Here is a 20,617-nt window from a genome sequence, read left to right as displayed (position 1 = left end):
CACTCCAACTAATTTTTTTGTTTTGCTATGCTTCTTGGACTTATGAGTTTCTAGAAACAATTTTTATTCCTTCAGTGTTTACAGAGTTAGATGGTGTACGTAAATTATCAGGACAAGGAATGGAACCTCTTTACTCTGCTCCATACTACTGCTCAGTCTTTAATTAAAGACGTGTGCAAAATGAAGTGTCGTGTTATTACTCTGAAATTGTAACACAACGTGCACATCCTGCATTAATCACAAAATTTGGTAATAAATAAACAGTGATCGATGACAGTAAACTTGTTTCATTCGGTACTGGAGTGTATCTAACAAAAAACTGAGGTCTCTGGGTGCACGTGCTACTCTGAGCTGTAGGCACTGGCAAAGAAGAGTCAGTTCTGGTGACCACTTCAAACCAGTCAGAACGCCAACAAAAAACAGCGCAGAATACAATTTAAACAAACTTACTAAACCCAACAAGACAAAATGTATTATGCTTAGAGCATCCTATTTGTCTATTGTCAAATTTGTAAAATATATTGTGTTTTTCAGGTAACAGTAAATGTAATTGTCGAAAAAAGTTCAGTATTATTCCTTCTGTGAGATTACTAAAATAAGGTAACTTCGTTTTCAGTTTCTTTTTTCACTTTGTTTCTCTCTTGTATTTTGTATAAGAATATTTTTTGCTTAGTCCGTGCATAGTTAGACAAGTAGCGTATTGAATGTAAAAAAATTCAAAATTTTCTGCTTCTGTATGACTTTCAGGAGTCGAGTTGGCCAGTATCAGTCACCGTTCGTCTGTAAATTTTTTGTCCTACGTATCTTACTGCCTTGGTGTGATTGCCATGGCATCAGTGGCTTGGTTTCTCAAAAATTGGACATACTTCACTCTCGTTGCGTCTATTCCTTGTTTCATTCCACTACTGCTTCATAAGTAAGTATATCAGACATACAAACTGGTGAATCCAGTTACAGTGATTAACAAAAAAGGCCCTTAGCTATATCATTTCACTGAGAGTACCACAGTAATTTACTAATGAAAATTTATTTTCTAGTAGTAATAGTTTCCAAATAAATTTGTTTTCTTTTCAGAAGTTTGAATATAGTTCTAAGACACTACCATAATTTGTAAGTACAGTAATTAATACAAATATTCCCTCAGCTACCAAAATGTATCCTTGATTTCACCTTTTGATCATCGGGACATGAATGACACAGGGACTGAAGAAACTTTTACCTCTCTTAATAGTCTCATCTCATTTCAAACTAAATTTATATTAATTTTCGATGCTTCATTATAGACCTCTAACGAATAGAGTCAATATTACTTAATTTCAGTATCTGGTATTAAATGAAGCGTAATTCTCACCATCGTCGTTTAAACATAACAATAATGTATGGCTGAATTTCAGATAAACTGGATTTGATGCAAACGAGGAGTTTGCATTCAAAACAGACTTTGTCCGCAAAGTAAAAAAAAAAAGTATGGATGAAGTACGGTTTTCACCATATGAGATTCACACTGTGATCTCAGTATTTTGTGCGAAGATTATTAATATGCATTCTTGTGAACAACAGAATGCAGAAGAGGTATACAAAGGGAATCCCAGGTTTAACAGCGAGAGAAGCAGAAAAAAGAAAGAGATCCAGGAATTGCTGCGGACATAACCTTTTCATTCCTTATACATATGGAAACAAACTTTTCAATGTAAACGGTTTAGGCCTTCATATAGTCCAATCGTAAGGGATAAGTTAGTACGAATCCCTTATATAGTTCCTCAAGTTAATGCTGTTGCTTCCTAGCTTATCATTGGATCGATTAATAGTAGATGACCCTGACACACAATAAATGAACAACCACGTGTGTACAGTCTGAAATTAGCTTTGCCAAGAAAACTACAAAAGCTAGTGAATATCTGCAACAAATGTTTTTCTCTGTGCCATAAAACCATTACAATAGGTGCTGGTCTGAGTGGCCGAGCGGTTCTAGGCGCTTCAGTCTGTAACCGCTCGACCGCTACGGTCGCAAGTTCGAATCCTGCCTCAGGCATGGATGTGTGATGTCCTTAGGTTAGTTAGGTTTAAGTAGTTCTAAGTTCTAGGGGACTGATGACCTCAGATGTTAAGTCCCATAGTGCTCAGAGCCATTTGAACAGGCAAAAGTCAAAGACGATATACATCGATTGCGTACTTAATATAACCAACCTATACACAATACATAAAAGGCATACGTAACAGTGATGCAGTTCTTCCATTCAAAGTCTGTTTGGTAATGTTTCCCCCATTTTTTATATCTTAATTCAAGCTTGGTTTTAGAACACCAGCATCCGATCCTTTCAGTCATTGTACAAAATTATTTTTCCTTATCAAAAGCAGTGAAAATTCAAAACAATCAATGATGGAGAAAAGAAGTGCACAAATTACGTGCTAATTCGTTTTATGGAGATCTTCGATAAAATCAACCACCAAATACAGTCACGTTCTGATGTGCAGCAAGTCTGGTCAATGGTGGCTGAGCGACTGGCTCGTCACAATACGGCAGTCACTACTCTTGATGAACTGTGGTATCGTGTTGAAGCTTCATGGGCACCCTCATCTGTACACGCCATCCAATCTCTGTTTGACTCAATGCCCAGGCGTATCAAGAGCGTTATTAAAGCCAGAGGTGGTTGTTCTGGGTACTGATTTCTCAGGATCTATGAAACCAAATTGCGTGAAAATGTAATCACATATCAGTTGTAGTATAATATATTTGTCCAAAGAATACCCGTTTATCATCTGCATTTATTCTTGGTGCAGCAATTTTAACGGACAGTAGTGTATTAATGATATATCGGTGTACTTTAATTTGGTTAGTGTGTCTTGTTAAATTCTTATGACCTACAAGCATACACTGATGGGGCCAAACATTATGACTAACTATTGAAAAGTGTGTTGATCCACTTCTGGGTCGCAACTCGCAGTGATTCTGCATGCCATGGATTCGACAACTACTCCATAGGTTTCCAGCAGATTTTGGCATCAGCTGCCTACGGACAAACCATTTCCCGTAATTTAAGGGAAACTAGTTTGTGGGCGCGGAGCTGGTGCCCGATAGTGTCCCAGATGGATTTCAATGGATTCAGATATGTCGAATTTGATGGCCAAGACATCAACGTGAGTTCAATATGATGCACTTAAAACCATTGCAGCATGTACTGTGGCCTCGTGACAAGGACAGTTATTCCTACGGAAGATGCACTGCTGTTCAGGAAGACATCAAGCATATGGGGTTACAGGTGGTCTCTAGTGATGTTCACGTTGCCCACAGCTATCATGATGCCTTCGATTACTAACGCAGCGCTCTTGGAAGCCCAAGTGTATGTCCCCCATAATATGACACTCGTCCCTCCGTTGTGCCTTCTTGCCGCGCTGCATGTTTTGTGCAGTTGTTCACCTGGATGAGGGCGTATCTGGACACGATAATCGACCTGGTTTAACAATAAATGGGATTCATCCGAACAGCTGGAACGAGTCGATTGATCCGCGGTACAATCTCTTTTATTCTGTGACCACTGTAATCATAATCGTCGATGCTGTTGGGTCAGCATGGAAACACGTATGGGTCTTCTGCTGCGGAACACCATGTTCAGCACTGTATGCTGAACTTTGTGGAGCGGGGAAGCCTCCGATCCGTTCGTTCTGTGATGAGGTATGGGTGAGCCAGTGCGTCTGGGGAAACATAGTTCGCGAAGCTAACGAAAGTGGTTGTCTGCCAAAACTAAGTCCACAGTGCGGGAGGAGCGGGTGATGTTCAATGCTACAGGGCCCGCATCCGACTCGCGGGTGAGCAAGAATACAAGAGAGAGGGCCCGGCGACGGGCGACCGGGTATATTCGACCCACCTTGCGGCTTTCTCCGCCCTGATTGCTCAGGACCGAGCAAACCATGCTGGCGGCATGGAAGTGTTACCTTGTAAGCACATGAGAGAGGCGCGTGGCCAAGGTGCCCTTCCTCGATGCTGTCTTCCTGTTACTAGACCGTGGGAGGAAAGAATTTACAGACAGCTAACAGTGCCGGCCGTAGCTTGGCTGTAATGGTACAATGAAGTTACCGTTTGAAAGCTCATATAATAAAGTAAAATCTCTTACTGTCTGGCTCATCCTTTACAGTATGAACATACTTACACAGATTTCTGAAATCGCTAAACGTGATGAGATGGATGAAGTGGTAGTATCTCAGCCGGTGGTAGTTGGCTTGTATCTTTCAAGTTCAAATCTTTTCGACCCCGAAAGGCAACAGCTTCTGGCGACGATTATCCACCCGTTTGCTAAGGGAGCGACCCCTGTCAGTTCCCTTAGTGCTCTTGCAGAAGCGCAGGGTATGTCAGTGGATTCCAAAACGTTGTTTCCGCCATCAACATACACACAACACATTCAGCACAAACACTACAGACATTAAGAGTAAGTGTCGCTACTAATTAGAGCGCTTAAGACATTCCACGCAGTACTGTGGAGAAAAGGTGTCAATAGTGAGAGCAAGAGAAAATATCCTGGTCTTCATGCTTCTACATCTGTATCTACACCTACTTGGGAGTTCCAGCTAACGATGCATCAAGGCTTTGTGAAACGGACATTGCATAAAACGTCATTGTGTTTGGATTCCTTTGGAGTTGCTTCATTATATACTCCATCATTCAGCATGTTTAGCGGACACAAAATTTTTATAAATTAATAATTTCAAGACGAGTTTAGTGCTAAACGGAGACGGTACGATGAATCAGTACACTGATGATCTTAAGAGGGAGGAAGCGTCAGATGACGTGACAGAAGAAATGGCAATCGACGTAGACAACACGGAGCATCCAGAGACTGGAGACATACTATCTGAACTTCGGAGAAAATTTTATTCACAAAGTCTCCGAGATAGCAAAGGTGATACCATTCCCTTCGTCAAGTAACAAGTGACGCATCGAAGTTGCTATCAAGAAATGGAAAAGAGAATCTTTTCAGTGTGTTACGAAAAACAAACGCACCAGAGAGGTAGTTCATCCATTCCACTTGATTATAGAAGCAAGACTCCGTAACATCAAGAACATTCACAGTTTTTGTCGGAAAAAAAGGCAGTGTAAAGTGGTGCAATGTGTTCGCAGTTCTCACCAAACTAGGTGTAAGCTATGCAGAAGCCTTTAGTGTTGAATCTGTACATCGAAGAAGCAGTTACGAAAATAAGGCAAAGGTTCAAGAGTGGGACTACAGCACAGGCTGAGTGGATTCGCTGACGCAACAAGTACTGTAGTGAGCACCCACTGTGGTCTGAGGGTAAAGAGGAGGAGGATGAAAGTAAGTAGGAGAAGCAGAAATGTGATGAGCGTTAAATGTAAGAACAAAATTACCTACTACATGACGGGCAAAAGAAGAATGACATAAAAAGCAGTTAAGAACTGCAAAATTGGAAGTTTCTGGCCGAAAGAATTTAACTAGTGTTAGACTGCAAAAGGCTTATAGGGTTAGCAACACATTTATCATTGTTTAACAGGCCTACTAGTAAGAATGGGGAGTGGAAAGGGGCATTCGGTCGTCACCAAGCGCATTTGGTGAACCATTAATTTTTTTTTTTTGCAAGACAAACCTAACAAAAGAACTTTAACAATTTAGAATTGCAAACAATTGAAAACCAACTACACGAAAAGTAATAAATCTAACTTTTAACTATCGTCGAACAGATGTGTTCCAATAATGTCTACCAAATGTCAAGATTAGCATCAGTACGGGTAGTGATAAAATTAAGTGAGAGTACACAACATCCAAGGCATAAAAAGACAATGTCGTGGATTAAATCTCAGACGTCTTTGCAGTTTCTCATACGTGAGGGTATGTAAGCTGATGATGGGGATGTTACGCTCAGCGATGGCTTGTTGGTTTTCGGGAGGAATGGTCTATGGCGGCACCAGGTTCCACTCTCTCCCTTCCGTTTATTCATGACAACACAGACTCAACACTACATAGTACAAGCACTAACCAAAGTCACCCACGCGACACTGAGACACTCCACAGTTCACAGCAGGCAACGGCAAACCATCTTCTCTGGTACCGATGAGCGGAGATGCAGGATTCCTGCACCTGCTACCCCTACGCTCATTTCCTGCGTGTGGGATAATTAAACATAAAAACTTTACTATTGAAGCGAAAATACTTTGCCAAGCAAAATAATCAGTGTAAACAGTGGAGATAACGCTCACTATACGCTACAGGATTGTAGTGGAGTCAGCTAAAATGTAAAAAATGGCTGATTTCTAACCCCGTAGCTGTGTCTATTTAGGTTACTAGTAACAAACATGTGGACAGGACAGGACAGGACATGTGGCCTGTAATTGAAAAAGTGTCATGATGATCTACCCATTGGCAAAAGATTCCGAAATAGTCCCCCATTCGAATCTCCGGGAGGGGACTGCCAAGGGGGAGGTTACCATGAGAAAAAGATTGAATAATCAACGAAAGGATAACGTTCTACGAGTCGGGGCGTGGAATGTCAGAAGCTTGAAGGTGGTAGGGAAACTAGAAAAACTGAAAAGGGAAATGCAAAGGCTCAATCTAGATATAGTAGGAGTCAGTGTAGTGAAATGGTAAGAAGATAAGGGTTTCTTGACAGATGAGTATAGGGTAATACCAACAGCAGCAGAAATTGGGTAACAGGAGAAGAATTCCTTATGAATAGGATGGTAGGACTGAAAGTGTGTTACTGTGAACAGTTCAGTGATAGGGTTGTTCTTATCAGAATAGACAGAAGACCATCACCGACAACGATAGTTCAGGTATACATGCCGACGTCGCAAGCTGAAGACGAACAGATAGAGAAAGTGTATGAGGATATTGAAAGGGTAATGCAGTATGTAAAGGTGGACGAAAATCTAATAGTCATGGGCAACTGGAATGCAGTTGTAGGGGAAGGAGTAGAAGAAAAGGTTGCAGGAGAATATGGGCTTGGGACAAGGAATGAAAGAGGAGAAAGACTAATTGAGTTCTGTAACAAGTTTCAGCTAGTAACAGCGAATACCTTGTTCAAGAATCACAAGAGGAGGAGGTGTACTTGGAAAAGGCCGGGTGATACGAGAAGATTTCAATATAGATTACATCATGGTCAGACAGAGATTCCGAAATCAGATACTGGATTGTGAGGCATACCCAGAAGCAGATATAGACTCAAATCACAATATAATAGCGATGAAGAGTAGGCTGAAGTTCAAGACATTAGTCAGGAAGAATCAATACGCAAAGAAGTGGGATACGGAAGTACTAAGGAATGACGAGATACGTTTGAAGTTCTCTAACGCTATACATACAGCAATAAGAAATAGCGCAGTAGGCATTACAGTTGAAGAGGAATGGACAGCTCTAAAAAGGGTCATCACAGAAGTTGGGAAGGAAAACAAAGGTACAAAGAAGGTAGGTGCGAAGAAACCATGGGTAACATAAGAAATATTTCAGTTGATTGATGAAAGGAGGAAGTACAGACATGTTCCGGGAAAATCAGGAATACAGAAATACAAGTCGCTGAGGAATGAAATGAAAGAAAAAAGCAACAAACATTACCAGAAAAACCTCGAGGCAACGGTTAATCATTCTTCTGTATTTATCAGCTGCTGACAGTTCGTGGTCAAATAAGAAAGAATGTCTTTCAATCACAGACGAGATAGCCGGGCTTAACTGAGCGTGTCCTCGTGTGTTCGAAGATTTTGGCTAGTGATCTTAGTGGTTGATGATGTAAAAGATTAAATTATGCATGAAGATTACTCCTTGTACAAATGTCATCCACAGCGGTCTTTTTTCATCTATTTTCCTAATTTAAGCTAATTTCCATGCGTTATTCTCTAGCTGCAACATTTTACTGTTTATGGGGGGCCATTTTTTAGAAACGCTCCTCCAGCCATTTTTAGTGAGTTTGTCGCTTTTACGCATGGGTCACTCGTCCATGTTCCCCGATCATGCTCCTTGTAGCAGGAATACTGCGCATCCGTTAAGTGGTGCGATGTCAGTCGTTTGTGTCCCTCAGTAAGACACTGTTTTAGCCAACTCTAGCACAGCAGAAGCAACAGTGTGTCGCTCCTTCCCACCTCTCCCTCGCTCTCTGTTCCTCCCTCCCCCTGTCTCTGGGCGCCACACAGTACGATTTCGCCTCAGAACAGCTGCGAAAACAGTCACGTGTAAGAATACAGTTTGCTTCCTTCACTCTTTTATCGGTATACTGTTGCAATATTTTCTTGATGACGATGTTGGCTTGGATCACAGCCAGTAAGAATGAATTAGTGTCTCCGAGTTGGAGGGCAGACTTAGGAAAACGACTTCCAAGAGAATCAGCGGCACCAGTCAGTAACTGAAGCATCTCGTACTTCTGACACCCATGATAATCTTTCGCAGGCAAAGTGGGTCTTTAGGAGTCATGTCTTGAGGCATAAACAGTCAGCTGTGATGCCACTACACCTTAATTTGTGTCTAAGAAATGTGTTAATCGGCATTGGGCAAAGCAGCTTTTACTGTGGTTCTTAACCAATTTCACCGACTGAGCCAAGTGCGCTATCCTATTAGAAGTATCCGAACATCCCCTATGTATTGCGGGGTTGACCAGTAGATGTCGCCACAGGCGGATCCGCCATTATAGAAGGAGGCGGGGAGCCTTTTGTTGTCAGAAGAGAAGCAGCAACCTCACAGTGGGTCGGTAAGGACAGATCAGTGATGTAGAATGTTGATAAGTTCAAATGGTTCAAATGGCTCTGAGCACTATGGGACTTAACTTCTGATGTCATCAGTCCCCTAGAACTTAGAACAACTTAAACCTAACTAACGTAAGGACATCACACACATCCATGCCCGAGGCAGGATTCGAACCTGCGACCGTAGCGGTTGCGCAGTTCCTGACTGTAGTGCCTAGAACCGCTCAGTCATCCCGGCCGCCAATGTCAAAAAAAAAAAAAAAGGTTCAAATGGCTCTGAGCACTATGGGACTCAATTGCTGTGGTCATTAGTCCTCTAGAACTTAGAACTACTTAAACCTAACTAACCTAAGGACATCACACACATCCATGCCCGAGGCAGGATTCGAACCTGCGACCGTAGCAGTCGCACGGTTCCGGACTACGCGCCTAGAACAGCGAGACCACCGCGGCCGGCGGCCAATGTCAATTAGTCATTGGACGTTATGTATTAAATACATCAGGGACTTTTCAAACTTTCAAAAGTGTCCATGTCGACTGTTGGTGATGTCAATATGATGCGGAAATTCGAAGGAACAACCACATCAAAACGAAGACCAGACAGAGCATATTTGCTGACAGAGAGCGTCCAGCAAGCATTACGGAGGGTGGTTGTAGAAAATCGCATAAAACAAGCGGAACGTGTCACTAATAAATTTCCAAGTGCAACTGGCTGTCCAACTACCACATTGTCTTTGCGTACGGAGTTAAAATAATCGTACATGATGGTCGAGCAGTCAGTGATAAGTGACGCTTGAGTTGGTACAAATGGCGATGCCACTGGGCAATGTATAACTGAAAAAAAATGACCTGAAGTTCCTTGGGGCAATCCCCTGGAAACGCTTCGAAATGGCAAATGCCTAAAGAGCTTCACCTGCCATCATGCGTTGCGCCTACTATGAAGCACGGAGCACGCAGTGTTACGTTTTGGTGGTGTTCTTGGTGCTTATGGTATGCCCCCCTTATTATGCTTAACAAATCGATAACTGCGTACTGCTCATAGTAGAGGAGCTATACTTACGATGACTGTATCACCATGACAATCCACCCTGTCATAAAGCACCATTGTCAGGCAATAGTGTGTGGATAATAAGATTCCTGAAATGGAGCTGCCAGCCCAGAGTGCCGGCCTGAATCCAATGAAACACCTTTAGGATAAGTTAGAATGTCGACATCGCTCCAGACGCCAGTGTGGAACATGAGCAGCATAATCGATTACGACTTTTGAAAGAAGTGGGCTGCCATTCCTTCACAGACATTCAGACACCCCATTGAATGTGTCTGCAGCGCAAATCAAGCCGTCATAAAAGTAGGCACACCCCATTTGAAAGTCCACTAACAGGTTACACAAACAATGGTTTTACCTGCCTAAAGACGGTAGTTCTTCTCTCCAACTAAGCAATAAATAGATAAGGGGATCAATGGTAAAGAGACATAACTTTTGGAAGACAGAAACTGTTTTTGCCTGACTAAAAGTTGGCTGGAATTTCCTGAAATTTACAGTCGGGTTTGTATTATCAAAGTTGGTAACTGAGACATTTTACTCATAATTCGATGTTATCCGTACAGCTTATCATAACCGTCATTGTTACCCCGCTTGGTTATTGAGTTCAACATTAACAGTTTAGCTTTAAGTTTGTATTATGACAGATACATCATTCAGCACATTAATTTAACTAGTACGGTAATGCTACTCTAAAGACACAGGTTCGATGTCTGGCAAAAAAGTTATTCGTCTAAGATTAGCTGACAACGGGAGGGGACGTCGTGGCTTACAGTTCCAGACTATGAGCGAATACTCTTGGATAAACACCAAGCCTGTGGTATTTCATGTGAGTATGTTGGCCGTGGCCTTTGTGTCAGATATGAACATTAAACACGTTAGCTTACTTTTTTGCTGTTTATCAGTTATAGACTATTGGCGTGTCCCTTTATTCCATTTTCTCTTCAGCTCGTGAGAACAGAAACCCACTGGCACTCTCAGAAAAGTTTGATCACGACAAAGATATACACTTGGCTCATTACCGTAGGAATGGAAGAGGTATTCTACATTATGTTCTGCTAACATACAAGATATTCTATCCCTAGGGCATTAATTACTAGTGTTCTATTGTTTTTCTTGCTAAACGCTTAAGTTATCCCACTTCTCCGATCAATACCACCTACAGTAACTGAAGCTAATATGTAATAAAAATAATTGTGTGCAGTTCGGGTTCGCGCCATAGATTTTTGCGAAAATCTCGGGATGAAACGTAACAAGTGCTTCGTATTAAGATGGAAATTAGTTATGACCTCTTTAAAACAATGGCTACACATAGCAGGATATTGCTTACAAAATAGAAAAATCAAAAGGTAATCGCATATAACTTCAGTTGACAACACTACGATATTTCGTGGTCGCGATGCATACTTGCCTGGGACTGTCACGTTCACATCTACCTGTAAACTATTACTGTTTCCTGTATTGCCTTCCAATGATGCCTGTAGATGATCTGTAGAGGTTCGGACAGTCACAGACCGCTGTGTGCCCGATGGGCGAACTATGTCGTGGTTTTGCGCCGTTTCGTCGTATCTTTCATGACACTGTCTTAGCTATTGCATTCACTCAGAACTGGAGTTTTTAGGCTTTTTGGAATTCTTTCGACGCAAGATTTCTTCTGACTTGTGCCATCTACAGTTACAAGCGTAATTGCAAGTCATATGAGACGACATTTTTCATTATTTTGTAATTTTATTTTTAATACCGATCCTCTCTTTTATTAAGGCGCATATTTTTATTGTCTCTGTCTGTGTGCTAATGGTGCTCCACAAGTTGTCCATAGTAACATCAGAATTATTATTTTGATTGAATGTTTTTCCACTCTACAGCGGTTTATAACTACAGAAAGCTAGTTCTTAACAATAACGCGCATGCATCTACAATGGCACGATAACATCACATGCAGGGCAAATACTGCTCGACAAACACATACAGACACTATCTATCTGTTGGGGTCTCACTCATTCTTTACGCATTATTACTCGTAGTTATAAGAGACTCAAATCTAAACAGTACATTGTCACACAAAGAAGTCTGATCTGATCTCACTGTAACGAGCGTATAGACGTTTTCACGTCAGAATGAATAATAGTTTGTTCATCTTCTATGCGTTCCTGTACTAGTCACACCATTGTGATGAAACTTCGGTGAGTCGTTGGGCGAACACCGGTGAAGGTTAGTGTGGTGACAACAACCACATGCTACCCGCAGGAGTGACACAGAAGCTTAACTGCGGAACGCCCGGAATAACTTCAATCACTTTTTCTGTGTGTGTGAGTGACCATTTTTATAAAAAGAATTGTGGGGGTAAGACATTCCAACCATCGCTAGTAATGCAGATGGGACTGAGTAGAATTGACACGTAAAAATGTTAGATAACGACCAATATTAATATCAAATCCTTAGTTTTCGGGATTGCTGGATCTACTTGTAATTTAAAACTTTTATCCATTCTGCATTTGGAAGACTGCCACTGTCTTGTCAAAAGTTTCAGGAATTACTGCAACCATTTGCCGCTTTTTATTCAACTTTTATTTCTTCATGACTGGTTTCGAATCACCTGACGATTCATCATCAGATGATACAATTTAGTTTCGAGTATTGTGGGGGTCGTGCATCTGTGGAAAATACAGAGACGAAAAAGTGAGCACTGTATGTGGAAAGAATATTACGATTGTAAGATTAATTTGATGGTATTAGTCACTGCTTTTATTCTTGTGGCAGGCACTGTTCTGGAAAACATAATGTGTGTTTACCAGTATCGCCAAATATCAAGTGAAATAGGCACTTATCCACCGATGCCGACTCCTACATACTTCACAAAATATTAACAAACCAAACAATGTGGCTGTTGTTGTCTCCAAAGAGTTTTGAGGCGGCAGAGATTTTCTTTGCTCATTTTCCGTTTTGTGTGGCATTCGTAATAAAATACATATTTAAACCACATAAAGTTAAAATCAGTTTCCACACAAACTACAATATACAAAACAAAATAATTCACAACATTAAAACAACCAGTCCACTATATCACAAATCAGGTATATACAAATTAACTTATGACAGCTGTTCTTGCTACTACACAGCACAGACAGGAAGAAATTTTGAAATCCGATACAAAGAGCACACTGACACACTCCGTTTAAAAAATTTAAATGAATCCACTTTTGTATCCCATCTAGCCCAAATTAGTCATTCAATCCCAGATATAAAAACCAACCTTCACGTTCTACACACTGTAGACAAAGGAATAAAAATGGACCTCTTGGAACAATTAGAAATTTTCATATATAATAATAAAACACCCCACACCATCTCAAATGAACAAATTGATTTAGCAGACAACCCATTCTTCCAAAATTTTAAAGAGTTCTCAAATTTGACAAACTAATAGATACTGTACTCATCCACTCCCATACCTATTCCCCACCTAGCTCATACCACACTAAACACCATCCTCTCTACATCTTTTTTATCACGCACACAATCTCCCTCTCTCACTCTCCCTCTCACTAATGTCTCACCTCCACCCATCCCTCCCTCCCTCCCTCCTCCCCCCCCCCCCTTCCCCATACTACCCTGTTTATTGAGCAATGAGAAACATGCCAAACGTAACTACACTTCCAGAAATATTGTCCTTAACACTATAATTATAATAACTTTTATAAACAAAGTAATGTAATAAATATATATTTTATTACGAATGCCACACAAAACGTAAAACCAGCAAAGGAAATCTCTGCCTCCACAAAACTCTATTGAGACAACAGCAGCCAGACTCTTAGGTTTGTTTATATTTTGTTAAAGTATATGGGAGTCGCGATCAGTAGAAAAGTGCCTGTTTCACTTGATATTGAACGATACATTACTTTTTCCAAGGCAGTGCAGTGCCTGCCACAAGAATAGAAACAGTGAGTAATACCATCAAATTAATCTTACAATTGTAATATTCTTTCCACATACAGTGTTCACTTTTTCGTCTCTGTATTTTCCACAGATGCACGACCCCTACAATACTCCAAATTAAATTGTATCATCTGATGACGAATCGCCAGGCGTTTCGAAACCGGTCATGAATAATCAAAATTGAAGAAAAACCGGTGATTGGTTGCAATAATTCCTGAAACCTTCTACTGGTGATTGTTACCACGACGTTCAATCCCTAGGGTGTGGGGTTGTGGTGGAGGGAAGTGGGGAAGGGAGAGGCGCTACATATGCAACTACCTAGAAAGAAAAAGACACACTGCAAAGTCTACGAGGCGTACAGCATCGTGAGTAAATAGCAGCGTTTGGTATGCGCCCATAAACCTTACGCCTAATGGGGGTGGGGGTAGGGAAGGAGGAGGGGAGTGTTTACAGTTAATTCATTCAACGGCGCCTCGAATGTGACGACAGTATCCGGTAAGTTTCCCTTTCAAAATTAAATATTTTCTAGTAGGATCACAATGGCATAGTTAGAACTGAATTAATTTATTTACTTGTTAACATAGGATTTAAAGTAACTTAAACTTCTCGTGGTGTCTTCGCCCACAGATTACTGAAGTGTAACAAATAGAAATTTTAGAAACTTACGGTAACTGTGTGCTACTTATTTTGAAGGTATTTGCCCGAGTCACCGCGATGGCTGATAAATAAAGGGCGCACGAAAGAGGCTTTCGAGGTAGTGGAACGTATAGCGCGCACAAACGGAAAAGCTTTGTCCCCTGACATCAAGAAGAAAATTGAGTTTCTTTCTCAGCAAATATCAAAGAATATGGGCATTAAAACCATCATAAGCAACAAGACTCTCCTCAAAAATACTGTTTTACTTGTGCTGAGCAGGTGAGTGGAGCAAAATTTTATATTTGTTAGCTTGTACTGTGTTAAGTATCATTAGCTTACAATACGCCTAAAGTATAGACTCTCATTCTTCGTTAGATAATTAAATAGTTCCTGTTGAGAAAGTAATTAGAATGGTTGCTCAATAAATGATGCTTCAAAACTTATCTGCAGAATATATCCATTCTTAAGAGTTTGCATTTAGTTGCAATATCAGTTAACATTTTATTTACATGAACTATTGATCTGCACACTTTCCATTACGTTCTGTGATCTCATATCGGTGTTGTATAAGACCATGTATTTCCTGTCTCTAAAAGTTCTGGTCCTGTGTTCGGAGCTATGTTTCCACTCCATCAATTACGGTCTCATCATCTTCAAACTGTGACCCACAAAGAGAATCCTGAAGTGACCCAAACATATCGAAGTACAATGGCGCCAGATGTGGACTGTATGGAGGTTGAAGCAATTTGGCGGTTTATTTTGGCTTCCTGTCTGCCCGAGCACGTCGGCAACGGATTTGAATTTATCCACAGTCGTCAGAGGAGGCTGCGATTAATGCATGACCTTTCTGGCAGTACATTCACGAGAAAAACAGCGTCACTGTCACGAATGATTGTCATCATGACTTTGCCAGCAGAGTGAGCTGCCTTTATTTTTTTCTTTTTTGGTGATTGCCACAGCAGCGACTGCCTTTTAGTTTCAAGCTCAAAGGGATGCACCCAGATTTCGTCGCCTGCACTGATTAGTTATAGAAAAACCTATCCTTTGGCCTCGAACTGTTTCAACAGTTCATGTGAAACGGCTTTCCGTTCAATTTTGTGGTCTGTTGCGAGCACTTTTAGAACCCAGTCTGAGCACACTTTTCAATAATGAAGAGTCTCAACATTCCACAACCGCTTCCATTGCTCACCAGTAGCTATAGACCCAACTGTCCAGTTCTCGAACGCTGGTCTGCGCGCCATTCAGCATTACGAATGAGTGGCTGTGACAAGACTTCCCGGATTTGACCGAACTTGTAACTGGAATACTGCACTTTTCTTTACCATCTCCAACAGTATTACTAAAATTACACTATTACCGTACACTGCACCGAAATGTTTATAGATTCCACCACGGTTTCTTTTTCCACAACCGAGAATTCAACTGCAGCACTTTGTCTGTAAAGAATGCCTTGAGTAGACGGCATTTGGAATGATTACTCTGCCATCTGTCAAAACTGTTAGAAACTTCACATGCGTTCAAAATTAATATTAAATTTTAATGACCCAAAAGAAATACAAAAATTCGGCCCGTGTTTATTGAACGCTGATCGCATATACGTAGCTCCGTCAAGGCTTGGGATATTTAAATCACGACCTATAATGCACCAAGCCCAAATTGTCGTGGAACTGCCTTCTCATGCACATCTTCGACTATCAGACTTTGTTACAGTAACGGTTGGTCAGAATCTACACTCCTGGAAATTGAAATAAGAACACCGTGAATTCATTGTCCCAGGAAGGGGAAACTTTATTGACACATTCCTGGGGTCAGATACATCACATGATCACACTGACAGAACCACAGGCACATAGACACAGGCAACAGAGCATGCACAATGTCGGCACTAGTACAGTGTATATCCACCTTTCGCAGCAATGCAGGCTGCTATTGTCCCATGGAGACGATCGTAGAGATGCTGGATGTACTCCTGTGGAACGGCTTGCCATGCCATTTCCACCTGGCGCCTCAGTTGGACCAGCGTTCATGCTGGACGTGCAGACCGCGTGATACGACGCTTCATCCAGTCCCAAACATGCTCAATGGGGGACAGATCCGGAGATCTTGCTGGCCAGGGTAGTTGACTTACACCTTCTAGAGCACGTTGGGTGGCACGGGATACATGCGGACGTGCATTCTCCTGTTGGAACAGCAAGTTCCCTTGCCGGTCTAGGAATAGTAGAACGATGGGTTCGATGACGGTTTGGATGTACCGTGCACTATTCAGTGTCCCCTCGACGATCACCAGAGGTGTACGGCCAGTGTAGGAGATCGCTCCCCACACCATGATGCCGAGTGTTGGCTCTGTGTGCCTCGGTCGTATGCAGTCCTGATTGTGGCGCTCACCTGCACGGCGCCAAACACGCATACGACCATCATTGGCACCAAGGCAGAAGCGACTCTCATCGCTGAAGACGACACGTCTCCATTCGTCCCTCCATTCACGCCTGTCGCCACACCACTGGAGGTGGGCTGCACGATGTTGGGGCGAGAGCGGAAGACGGCCTAACGGTGTGCGGGACCGCAGCCCAGCTTCATGGAGACGGTTGCGAATGGTCCTCGCCGATACCCCAGGAGCAACAGTGTCCCTAATTTGCTGGGAAGTGGCGGTGCGGTCCCCTACGGCACTGCGTAGGATCCTACGGTCTTGGCGTGCATCCGTGCGTCGCTGCGGTCCGGTGCCAGGTCGACGGGCACGTCCATCTTCCGCTGACCACTGGCGACAACATCAATGTACTGTGGAGACATCACGCCCCACGTGTTGAGCAATTCGGCGGTACGTCCACCCGGCCTCCCGCATGCCCACTATACGCCCTCGCTCAAAGTCCGTCAACTGCACATACGGTTCACGTCCACGCTGTCGCGGCATGCTACCAGTGTTAAAGACTGCGATGGAGCTCCGTATGCCACGGCAAACTGGCTGACACTGACGGCGGCGGTGCACAAATGCTGCGCAGCTAGCGCCATTCGACGGCCAACACCGTGGTTCCTGGTGTGTCCGCTGTGCCGTGCGTGTGATCATGGCTTGTATAGCCCTCTCGCAATGTCCGGAGCAAGTATGGTGGGTCTGACACACCGGTGTCTATGTGTTCTTTTTTCCATTACCAGGAGTGTATAAAAACTGCCAGGTGAAAGCACTAGCTATTGACGACAGCCAGCCAGCAGGCGCTTAGCTCTTCCGGCGGCATTGGGGTCCTAAATGACTGTATGTTTGCCCTGATAAGGGATCATATTATAACAGCCTGCACGTTCGGCAAAAGGATAAATGCAGGGCTTCTGGGTTATAGTTCAAGTGTCCGTACCTAGTCGGCGCTACAGTTATCGAACAACATAAACCTAGCAGTGGCGGAAAATTCAACAATGCAAGATGGAAATGGTGAGAAATTCAAAAAAAGCAACGTGGCGATAGCACTACAGTTGCCAAACACCAAGCGCAGTGGTGGGAAAATTTAAAAAATACAAGATGGAAGTCGTGGAAAATTAAAAAGAAATTCAGAATCACGATATTGGAGAAATCAAAGAAAAAGAAAAGAGTACAAAATGGCGGCTCTAGACCAGTTATGCTTTGCAGGCCCACTGATACTACAATCTAAAATGGCACCATGTTCAAATATATCCAAATGATCTGAATTTTTGCTTTTAAACACGTTTGAAAGTATGTACACCATCTGTGTTAATCGTACACTGTTTATGAAAAAAGATACAAGCAAGCATGTGCACACACAAACACACACACACACACACACACACACACACACACACACACAAACAAACAAATCAAATTCCAGTATTTTACCAATCATTAAAATGAAACAAGAAATCATAGCAGTCATTGTGATGAACCGAACAGTTACCCTGTAGCCGTCATTTTGAAACGTATCTGAATTGTCTGAAGTTTCTTGCTCCATTTCAAAAGCATCCAAAGGATCTGAATTTTGCTTAAATTTACGCCATGTTCAAATATATCGAAATGATATGAATTTTACATAAATTGGCGCCATTTCAAGAAGTATCTGAATGATACGAAGCATAAATTATCATGCAGGCTACAATTTCACTCTTTTCTCTTCCATTACTCTATTAAATACAAATACAGTTATCAAAATTAATACAATAATTCTATTTACTTAAATTATCATTTTTACTTATACCTCGCTTCATGCTCATCTACACCATTCGACGAAAGCATTGAAAGTCCTAACAGGGTTAACGTGTTATGGAAATAAATACCTCAAGCTATCTTCATATTGTATGGAGAGAAGTATTACAAGACCATTGTCTCTACTTAACTTTTTGGGAATCCTGCTGAATGTTTGTCATAGATGAAAGCTGTCTACGCCATAATGGTGACCCATAGGAAAGTATGCCTTGAGATAATCTCGCTTACCTCAAGCAGTAGCAGTAGCACTTCATCAGGCGATATTAAGTCCTTCTTGCTTGAAAATGTGAACTATCCAATCTATTTGAGTTTTCAAGTACATGTCACAGAAATTCATAATTTAATTGATGACGCAATTTGAAAGTATACATACGATTTTTAAATTTGAGATCGTCATCAGGATTAATAAAATAATTCATTTCTCCATAGTTGGAAGAACAAAATACTATACATGTAATTGTGTCTGGAAGCAGGTCGTAATTTTTGTGTCATTGTGGCTGGAATCCACATTTGTCAATGACAGTACCGGTGGCAAGTTGAAGTCCACGCTCCTCGAGTCGCTTCTTCAAACACACTCCAGATTCAGATGTTTTAACATGATACTTAGAACTTCTTCGCATTCAGGAGCTTGGGTGCGAATGAGTTCCACTCTTTAATCTTGTTTCCACCGTCCTAAAAGCCTTTACAAGTTTCAGGAGCTTTTCTAATCTAACTTTCAACAGCAACGTATTCTGTCTTTTTTTCAAATCTTCTGCCTACCATTTAGCTTTCTCAGTCTTCCTCGTACGTTTTCTAACAAAAAGAATCAAAACAAAATTGTTTAAAAATGCGTACAACTGAGGCAGTGATGGTGCGTAAGCAGGGTGACTGCCACTGCCACTCGACCATGGTGACTGTAAGTATCACAAACGCAGGCTTTTATTCAACAATTAAACAATGTAATGTGATTAAAATCCTTAATAAACAACTGCGTGATACCGAAGTATAGCTTACCTTGATACTATGTAATCATTCGTACGTGAGCAGAAGCAGTAAAATGGGCAGTTAATTCTGACCTGTAGTGTACCTTTGCTTGCTCAACATTCTGGCGTTGCCGGTTGTTGTGGTCTTCAGTCCGAAGACTCTCCGTGCTACTATATACTGCCTGTTCATTCTCCAGTAACTACTACAACCTACATCCTTTTGAATCTTCTTATTGTATTCATGTATAGGGCTCCTTCTACTAATTTTACCCCCCTCCCCCCCCCCCCCCCCCCCCACATTCCTCGGGCACGTCTCAGAATGTGTCCTATCAACCGATTGCCTCTTCCAGTCATGTGACACGAATTTCTTTCCTCCTCAGTTCTAATTCGCATTAGTTAGGTGAGCCACCCATCTAATCTTCAGCGCCGCGTTTCAAAAGTATGTATTCTCTTTTTGTCTAAACTGTCGATCGTTCATGTTTTACTTTCATACATAGCTACCCAACATACAAATACTTTCAGAAAAGACTTTCTGACACTTAAATCTATCTCCGATGTTAATATACTCCTCTTCTTTAGAAACGCTTTTCTGACCATTGTCAGTATACATTTTATATGCTCTCTGCTTCGCCCATCCTCAGTTATTTCGCTGCCCAAACAGTAAATCTCATCTAGCAGAATTCCTTAATTTCATCTACATCGTGGCCATCAATCCTGATGTTAAGTTTCTCGCTGGTATCATTTCAGCTACTTCTCATTACTTTCGTCTTCCTTCGATTTAATCTCAGTCCATAATCTGTACACGTTAGGGTGTTCATTCCATTCCATCAGTTTATGCAATTCTTCTTCAATTTCACTCAGGATAGTAATGTCATCACCGAATAGTATCAGTGATATCTTTTCACCATGCATTTTAACTCCACTCCTGAACCTCTCTTTTATTTCCATCATTGCTTCTTCAGTATATGGATTGAACAGTAGAGGCGAAAGACTACATTCCTTCTTTACACCCTTTTCAATACTAGCACTTCGTTCTTGGTCGTCACTCTTATTATTCCGTCTTGGCTCTTGTACATAATGTATACTGTACGTGTCTTCGTATAGCTTACCCCTATTTTTCTCAGAATTTCGAACATTTTGCACCATTCTACATTGTCGATAGCTTTTTC

The 20,617-nt window shown here is 41.7% G+C and overlaps 1 protein-coding gene across 1 annotated transcript in view; it reads left to right on the top strand.

Moving 5' to 3' along the window:
• Window positions 1-20,617, top strand: part of LOC126354625 (solute carrier family 22 member 7-like) — a 110,469-nt gene that overhangs the window by 70,768 nt on the left and 19,084 nt on the right. Inside the window, exons 5-6 of the mRNA XM_050004392.1 lie at window positions 748-916; window positions 14,346-14,567. Of these exons, the coding sequence (XP_049860349.1) occupies window positions 748-916; window positions 14,346-14,567 (391 nt within the window). The remainder of the gene's footprint in view (window positions 1-747; window positions 917-14,345; window positions 14,568-20,617) is intronic.

This window comes from Schistocerca gregaria, chromosome 3 (genome assembly GCF_023897955.1).
Source record: "Schistocerca gregaria isolate iqSchGreg1 chromosome 3, iqSchGreg1.2, whole genome shotgun sequence".
NCBI classification, from domain to species: Eukaryota; Metazoa; Arthropoda; class Insecta; order Orthoptera; family Acrididae; genus Schistocerca; species Schistocerca gregaria.
The sequence above is the reverse complement of the archived record's forward strand: the minus strand, read 5'-3'. Positions and strand labels throughout refer to the sequence as shown.